Consider the following 9,689-nt stretch of genomic DNA (forward strand, 5'->3'; position numbering starts at 1 on the left):
CTTGAGCCCAGGAGTTTGAGGTTGCTGTGAGCTAGGCTGACGCCACAGCACTCTAGCCCGGGCAACAGAGTGAGACTCTGTCTCAGAAAAAAAAAAAGAAACTTTAAAGGGGATTGCTACATTCCACATACATTCCAGAACAGCATATTTACCCAGAGGAGTACCTTTTGGGGTACATATTTCACTGGCTGAAGTTGAGTAGTTCTAATGCAACGATACATGTTGAAGTTATTTGTTTTCTCTCAAAATAAATTGTGCAAACTGGTGAAAGTCTTGGTTTTGTAAATTTTCCAGAACATTTGATCATTTCACATTGATTGCATTTTTTATTAAAAAGTTGACCCTTGAGATGTTCATTGTCACTGCCCAATGAGTTCAGCCCTCTGTGTACTAGCTAGCTTGGGGAATTGGTGATGGCTAATGGGTTTTGGATCTCTTGACCTTAGGTCACAGTCTCGAATTTTGAGTTTACTATAGTGATGATATATTACCACTTGTATAAAAATCTGCTGGTTTGTGTATAATCCATATAGCTACATTCTACCTTAAATTTTTATTCTTGGAACTTACTTTTCAATAGATTAAAGTATATTGTAGCAGAGAGTAAGAATAGAAAAGAACTAACTTTTAAACCTACCTTTTGCCACATGACTGACAAAAAAATAGGTTAGTTCCTTTTCTGAGCCTGTCTTACTTGAAAATAGTAGTAATGTCTTCTTTGAAAGATTGAGACACTATAATGTGCAGTAGTACACTTAGCATTGTTTTGAGAGTCAGGAAGCTAGGAAGCTTTGGATTCTGGTTACCATATAAACTTCAAAACAATTAACTTTTTCAGACTGTCTCATATATATAGAGGGAGCTAGATTAAATGAAATCTGACATCTCAGATTTAAGATTCAGTGGTCTAAACCTAAAAGATCATTTTAACATGTTTGTTGAGTGGTAGAAATCCTAGAGGAACCTGTAATTTGGGGGCCTAGTTATTAGTCACCTTAGAGAATAAAGCTACATTGATAGCTATAGTTCATTCACTTCCTAAATTACGCTCTCAAAGCAATATGGAAGTACTTAATAGGAGAAATAGCTGTGTAGCAATTAAAAGCTACCTTTCTGCATGGATCATTACATCATTTAACAGTGGAGAGACTGTTAGTATATGAGATGCTAATTGAAAAAAAAGAAAGATGTAAAAGCAGTCAGAAGTAAAAGCACTCACCCCACTTTTGGAAAGTGAGTGGGGTGAGCCAAGTAATGCTGCCTTTGTTTTAATTTGTGAATTTTTCTAGCAGATTACTTGATGTTTTACCAGTTTTGCAGAGACTTCCTTTTTTTTTGGAATCAGGTCTCTGTTGCCTGGCTAGAGTGCAGTGGTGTCATCATTGCTTGCTGCAACCTCAAACTCCTGGGCTCCAGTGTTCCTCCTGCGTCAGCCTCCCAAGTAGCTGGGACTACAGGCACATGCCACCATGCCTGGCTAATTTTTTCTATTTTTAGTAGAGATGGAGTCTTGCTCTTGCTCAGGCTGGTCTCGAACTCCTGACCTTAAGCTATCCTCCCGCCTTGGCCTCCCAGAGTGCTAGGATTACAGGTGTGAGCCACCACAACTGGCCTAAACTGGGTTTTCTTATCTCCTTGGGTTAAGGACCCACAGGAACCCAAATGGATTGCTTTATTATAGCATTTACACTTCTTGGATAGAGTTAACCTGGGGTATTGTATTTTGGTTTTTAGAGTTCTTTGGGGTGGGCTTTTTCTTTTTTAATGCTTTATTGCCTCATTACATTAAGCTGGTAGATTGCATTAATTTAAAATTTAAGAGGAATGATTGCTGGTAGTTATTGAGCAGATGTTTGCTAAATGTCAGTACTATGCTGAAAGCTGTATATACACATTGTTTAATCTTCCCTTGGTTCCTTCTAGGAGGATATTCCCATTTTTTAGTTGAGGGAGCTGCCCCAGGCCATTCAGTTATTATTTGTTAAGAGGCAGGGTTGGTTTTCAGGCTGTCTGATTCTTCCAAAGACAGTTCTTACTTCAAGAGATGAAAAGCAAATACGAACCCTGCTTTCTGGTGGTGGTCTGAGAAAAATATTCAAAACTACCTATCCAGTTGCCTAAACACATTTTGGAACTTCTTTATTATTAATAGCTTGAAAATATTAAGGGCTAATGGAAAGATTTAGGTTGTTTTTCTAAGCATGATCGCTTTATGGAAAGTCCAGGTATCTGCAAAAGTAAAGTGTAAGAGAACTATGTATTCTGAATTCTTACCTAACATTGCTATCAGGTTCAAATTTGAATGTGAGAAAAAATTCCCTCCAAAGGACTAAAGTAGATGTGCCTTCGAAATATTGATAATCCCTATTATTGCTACATCTTATTTCTACTAATAAAATGTTAGACCTTTTGGGAGGCCTGCAATAATGTAACGAGTGTTTTCACTCTTATAAACTGAAAATGGATGTGAACATTTTTTAAGTTTAAAAATTTTTAATTTAAATTTTGACTTTTTATTATGGAGAATTTCAAACATACACAAAAACAGAATGGTGCAATGACCCTCTGTACCCATTACCCAGCCAGATCTGCTCCAGCTGCTTCCCAAGTCATCTGTAAATATTTCATTATGTATTTCTGAAAAATGAGGACTAAAAATATTTTTAAAAATAATTAATTAAAGAGATGGGATCTCGCTATGTTGCCCAGGTTGGGCTCAAATTCCTGGGCTCAAACAATCCTCCCACCCCAGTTCACACCTGGAATCCAAAGTAGCTGAGATTCCTGAGATTCCAGGCAGGAGCCACTGTGCTCTGCAGGATTCCTTTTTTTTAAAAGTGACTGCAATACCATTATCACACATAGAAAAATTAGACACAGTAATTCATTAGTATCAGATATCCAGTCAAGTGATCAAATTTCCAGTTTCATAAACATTACAAGTTTTAAAACAGTTCGTTTAAATAAGGTGCAGAATAAAAGTCTACACATTGCAAGTAGTTGATATACTCCCCCTCCCCTTTTCCCTTGCATTTTGTTTGTTGAAAAAATTTAATGGTTCAGTAGATTTTGCTGATTGCATCCATGTGGCTTAATGTATTCCTTCAATCTCTGTATTTCCTGCAGTTGTATCTAAAGTCTTGATCAGATTCAAGTTCTGTTTTTTTGGCAAGGCTGCTTCATATCTCTTCTCCCGCCACCCCTTGAATAAGCCAATGAAAATGGTTGGATCTCTTTTTGTGATGTTAGGACTGTTGATAATCAATGTCTTGATCTGTTCATTCATTAGGGATTAAAAAATGGTGATACTCTATAAATTGTCTTTCCCTCACTGGAATGCTTTTCCTCATGTACTGTTTGGCTTGGGATAGAGTTCAAATAGAAAAGGAAAGAAAAATGCTTCTTTTCCTTTATTTACTAGGTTTCAAAATACTGAATTGTTTCCCTGGCAGCCTCAAGTTTTAATGTCGTAAAGTACTCATGTTTTTAAACATATAATTTCTTTTAGCTCCTAGTTTTTTTTTTAATAGAGGATTTCTCAGCAGAATTATTGTTATTGATGCTTAAATTGTACTGTCTTTGACAAGTGAGAAATCGTACTGTCTTCAAATTGGCTTCCTTTGACATGACTGTAGTAGTCTTCCATAGCTTCCTTGCTATCTGATACTAAGATATTCCAAGTTCATCTTATACATTTCCTCCTCAGTAGGAATCAGCCATTTCTCCAAGGAGACATGGTTCCTCTTAGTGGGAACGAGCATTTGAACAGTAATAACCTGGGTGATAGGAGTGGGTGCTATTGCCAGCTGGATTGGCCATTATTTCTAGGCCTTTTCAGTAGATATGCGGTGTGTGGGGAGGGAGCTTTTTGGGGGATATTATATGTAAAAGGAAGCTGTAGTTGGATTTGGAAGGACTTAAGTCTTGGACTCAGTTTCTTTCTTTTATTTTTTTTTTACAGACAGGGTTTCACTCTGTCGTCCAGGCTGGAGTACAGTGGTGTGATGACAGCTTACTGCAACCTCCAACTGCCGGACTCAGGCAGTTTAGTTCAACCTCCCAAGTAGCTGGGACTAGAGGTGCACATCACCATGTCTGGCTAATTTTTAAAATTTTTTTGTAGAGACAAAGTCTCGATATGTTGCCCAGGCTGGTTTTGAACTCCAGGCCTCAAGTCATCCTGCCTCAGCCTCCCGAAGTACTGGCGTTCCAGGCATGAGCCACTTCGCCCAACCTCAGTTTCTTTATGGAATAGTTAACATATTTTTGCTAGCATTGCTATTGATTATACTTAATTATATCACTGATAGCAGAATATTATATACTAGCAGAGAATTATATTAATGATAGCAATCATATGGGCAACTGCAATGATTCCATTTCCTGTTGTCATCTTTATATAGGCATCTACAAGAACTTTTATAAATGACCTTATTAATGTTTTAAAATACTGTACAGCTGGAATTTATTCATTGAAAACTTATGTGTATAATTAGTGGGTGCCTCCTGGACTTAAATGGTCTAATCTCAAGATAATTTCAAGTTTAATTGTTACTTGGAACATCTATTAAATTTTGAGTTTGTTTCCTTCCCTTCTTTATTATATTTACCTTTAGACACCAGTGTGTAATAGTATAGGACGATATATAGACCTAAGGGACAGCTTTAAAATAGGAAAACAATTATAGCCACACTCTATAATATAGAGTTCATATTAAATTTGAGCTGAACCAAAATTTTCAGGCTGAGTGTGGTGGCTCATGCCTATAATGCCAGTACTTTGGGAGGGAGAGGCAGGAGGATCACTTGAGGCCAGGAGTTTGAGACTAGCTTGGGCAACATAATGAGACCTTGTCTCTACAAAACATAATAAAATTAGCCAGGTGTGCTGGTGTGCGCCTGTAGTCCCAGCTACACGGGAGGCTAAGGTGGGAGGATTGCTTAAGCCCAGGAGTTCAAGGTAACAGTGAGCTATGGTTGCCGCACCACAACTCTCCAACCTGGATGACAGAGCTAGACCTGGTCTCTTATTAAAAAAAAAAAATTGGCCGGGCGCGGTGGCTCACGCCTGTAATCCTAGCTCTCTGGGAGGCCGAGGCGGGTGGATCGTTTGAGCTCAGGAGTTCGAGACCAGCCTGAGCAAGAGCGAGACCCTGTCTCTACTAAAAATAGAAAGAAATTAATCGGACAACTAAAAATATATAGAAAAAATTAGCCGGGCATGGTGGCGCGTACCTGTAGTCCCAGCTACTCGGGAGGCTGAGGCAGAAGGATTGCTTGAGCCCAGGAGTTTGAGGTTGCTGTGAGCTAGGCTGACGCCACGGCACTCACTCTAGCCCGGGCAACACAGTGAGACTGTGTCTCAAAAAAAAAAAAAAAAATTGTCAGGTTTTTTCTCAATCCAACATGAAGGAGATGTGTTTTTAATTTTAGTATTTCTAAAAGATAGATTTTATTCGAACTGTTTTCTCTGTGAGGCAACACAGGGAAGGGATGAGGGAAGGGAGAGATGGCCCTGCTCTCCTCTGCACAGAGCAGACAAGCCCTGGATACTGCTTTCAGTTTGAGGAATTACCTTTTAGGGTTAAAGACAGAATGTAGCTCATTCACAAGAGAGCACCTTGTATCAAGTGGGAATTCAAATCCCTGCCATTATTATCATAATGGCCACTGTTGAGTCATTGCTGCTCTATGCAGGCACTATACCAAGACTTTGGAACACATTATTTCTAACACTCACAAGAACCCTAAGGAGCAGTATTATCTCCATTTTATCGATGATAAAATAGATTCCAAAGGTTAAATCACTTGTCCATGTTATATATACTTAATAAACAGCAGAGCTGGGGTTTAAATTTAGGTCTTTGAGGTATGATCGAATAAGCTAGGAGTGTTCAGCCTAGAGAATAGAAAACTCAGGGCAAACACGAGGGATATTTTGTGACTTTGCGAGGTCTGGTCTTTAGATGTGTTTTATTTAATGCTGAGGACAAGAAATAGACCCTGTGGATAGAAATGAGAGATATGTGCTCAGAATAAAGAACTAAGAATCACAGCTATCCAAAGATGGAATAAACTGCTTTGGGACAGTGAGTTCCCATCACCAAGAACTTTGCAAGCGTATGTTGGCATTTGCTAGGTAGCCATGTAGAGGGGATTTGAGCTTTGGATTTGCAGTTCGATCACCTGTCTTTGACATCCTTTCCAACCCATAGATTTTATGGCCTTCATCAAATAAAGGCCAGAAGGGGCATTGAAATAATTTGGCACATTTTTTTACCTCCAGAGAGAAGGGAAAAATATGATTTCTCCTATAAACTGTCAGTTGGGGTGTGAGCCTAATAATCTTTAGTACAATTAATTTCAGGTAGAAGGGACTTAATTTTAATCTCTCAGAACTTTGGGCTTGGTAACCAATTATAAGTCTATTATCAAATTATTTGTGCTGTCCTATTAGGATTGTAAAGTTAAATACTTACAGATGTAGTAAGAACTTGACATAGATGCCATATCTATTTTTAATTGCTTGAGAAAATGTGTTTAGGGTGTTTTAGTTTCTTTATTGCTCCTGTTAACAAATTACTATAAATTCAGTGACTTAAAACAACACATACTCAAAGATTGATCCATACTCTGGATTTTCCCGCAAGCCCTAATGTATGTACCAGGCAGCCAGTTCAGACTGGTGGGTGGGAATATTCTGATGGTCTGACTCTCCTAGTCTGTAGATTGAATTGATATGAAGTCTAATTTGTATAGTAAACACCTGTGTTCATACTGGTATTGACTGTTCCTGATTCAGGATGGCAGTTACAGTAGTGTCATCAGAAACAGCTACCTGGGAGCTTATTTTTCTACTGGTGTCACCCAGTACTTTTTTTGTTTGTTGTTTTTTTTTTGAGGCAGGATCTTGCTCTGTCACCCAGGCTAAAGTGAAGTGGCGTGATCGTAGCTCACCGTAGCATCAAATTCTTGGACTCAAGCGATCCTCCTGCCTCACCCTCCTGAGTAGCTGGGACCACAGGCACTTTAATTTTATTATTATCTTTTTGTAGAGATGGGGCTCTCACTGTGTTGCCCAGGTTGGTCTTGGACTCCTGGCCTCAAGTGATCCTCCCGCCTCGGCCTCTAAAAGTGCTGGGATTATAGGCACGAGCCACTGTGCCTGGCCTTACCCACTACTTTCATGTGAGCATAAGTACCTTCTTCATATCAGGTATATTGTGGGTGTTTCCTATTACAGCTGAATGTAATCCCTCAGTTAATTATGTTTCATCATATGTGATTAAAAACAATATGCATTTTTTGCCTCAAAGTTTGTGGACATGTTTCTTAGAAATAGTTTATTAACTGTTTTTAAACAATTTGTCTACTGACAAATGTTATTGTCTTTTTAATTTACTGAGAAGATATTGTAATATATCTCATTACAGTCGTGGATCAGATCAATTTTATAATCCGTTTTATAATTTTGCCAAGTTATTCGCTTGACACTGTATTACCATGTGCATAGAGCTTGGGTGGGGCACTTTTTTTTTTTAACACAACTACTCCACTTAAGGAGTTCGAACTAGTCTATTTCATTACCTGTAGTTTTTCCTAGGTCAAAATTAAACTCTAAAATTATCTTTCTTTTATCTCAATATAATTTTGTTATAATTTGCTTGATATATACACATATATATCCCTAAATACACACCCAGATGCAACCATTCATTGTATTGCCAACTTACAAATTTTTAATTGAACTCAATAGTTTGTAAGCTCCATGAGGACAATGAATTCTTAGCATCTAGCACGGTGATATGTACACAGAGGCTCAATAAATATTTATTAAGTGGAATGAATCTATAAATATAAAAAGGATCTTACATAATGTCCACCATTGATTGAAATAGCATTCTAAGGTTAGATTTTCTTTTTTTTTTAAGATAGGATCTCTGTTGCCTGGACTGGAGTACAGTCATGTCATCATAGTACACTGCAACCTCAAACTCCTGGGCTCAAGCGATAGCTACAGGCGTGTGCCACCACACCCGGGTAGTTTATTATTTTTTGTAGATACAGGGTCTTGCAGTTGCCCAGGCTGGTCTCAAACTCCTGGCCTCAAGCAGTCCTCCCCCTCTAGCCTCCCAAAGTGCTAAGGTTATAGGCATGAGCCACTATACCAGCCAGAATTAGATTATGAAATAAGAATTGCCTTTTAGTTTGTAGATGTGGAAGTATGATAATCCTGTCCTAAGAGCTTTAAAAGAAGTTCCTACTCTAGGTGCTTTACTGTTCAGTGATACTGTTTGCTCAGTGGAAAGTACAGATGGCAGGTCCACAGGTTACTGAGTTGTTTTGATTTTTATTACATAAGTAAGGTCAGAGCCATAGTTTTGTCTTTTTAAAAATATTTTTTGCAAATATTACGTGAGTTCTTATTGAAAAAAATTTCAATATGTATAAATGGGGAAACTCCTCTTCACTCCTGACCCCCTCAGTTTTGCCAGTCACTCGTCCATATGCAATGTCTCGTGACAGTTTAGTTTGTCCTGGACGTTTTCCTTTGAAAGATTAAAAAATGTTGAAAGGAAGGCTTAAATTCTCCTTGATGACCACTGCTAATCCTACCTCCTTGCACTTTCTTATTCTTACATTCACATGAATGTACCCATAGAATATGTATGTGTATTCCATCTATTCTAAGATTATTATCTTACATGCCATTAACAAAGAAAAACTGCTGATTCATAACTGTAAAATACTATAGATTATAGGGCGATGGACATGCTTGAACCTCTCACTGGGGCGGGCGGGGGCAAGGGCAATATAACCTAAACATTTGTACCCCCATAATATGCAGAAATAAAAAAAAATACTATAGATTATAAAACCTCATGTGATTTTTAAAGATGTTAAAGTGTGTGTGTGAGTGTGCTTAGAATTTATTAAATGTATGCTGTGATCATATGGTTTTCTGCAGCGTGCGTTTCTCAAGTCACAGTATTTCTTACAGTTGTTTCATTTGTACTACAGTCTGAACATATGGTCATATGCCCCTTAGCGATGGGCATACATTCTAAGAAATGCATTGGTGGACATTGTTAGGTGATTTCGTTGTGCAAACATCATAGAGTGTACTTACACAAACCTGTATGGTATAGCCTACTGTGCACCTAGACTATATGTATAGCCTCTTGCTCCTAGGCTGCAAACATGTACAGCATGTTGCAGTACTGAATACTGTAGACAACTGTAACGCAGTGGTAAGTATTTATATATCCAAGCATTATCTTAACGTAGAAAAAGTTCGGTAAAAATGTGGTACGAAAGAGAGAAAAATGGTACACCTGTATAGGGCACTTACCATGAATGGAGCTTGCAGGACTGGAAGTTGCTCTGGGTGAGTCTGTGAGTGAATGTGAAGGCTTAGGACACTACTGTACATTACTGTAGACTTTATAAACACTGGACATTTAGGCTGCACTAAATTTATTCAAAAGGATTTTTCTTCAATAATAAATTAGCCTTAGCTTACTGTAACTTTTTTCCTTTATAAACTTTTAAATTTTTAAAAACTTTCTGACTGTGGTAATAACACTGAACTTAAAACACAGACACATCATACAGCCATACAAAAATATTTTTTTATATCCTTATTGTATAAGCTTTTTCTATTTTTAAAATTTTTTTACATTTTAAAT

At 37.9% G+C, this 9,689-nt stretch overlaps 1 protein-coding gene across 1 annotated transcript in view; it reads left to right on the forward strand.

Moving 5' to 3' along the window:
* The window catches only part of ACBD3 (acyl-CoA binding domain containing 3), a 51,490-nt gene that overhangs the window by 1,434 nt on the left and 40,367 nt on the right, over positions 1-9,689 (forward strand). The window contains exon 2 of the mRNA XM_012644344.1: positions 6,803-6,815. Within this exon, the coding sequence (XP_012499798.1) occupies positions 6,803-6,815 (13 nt within the window). The remainder of the gene's footprint in view (positions 1-6,802; positions 6,816-9,689) is intronic.

Source organism: Propithecus coquereli, unplaced genomic scaffold (genome assembly GCF_000956105.1).
Source record: "Propithecus coquereli isolate 6110/MARCELLA unplaced genomic scaffold, Pcoq_1.0 Scaffold210, whole genome shotgun sequence".
Classification (NCBI taxonomy): domain Eukaryota; kingdom Metazoa; phylum Chordata; class Mammalia; order Primates; family Indriidae; genus Propithecus; species Propithecus coquereli.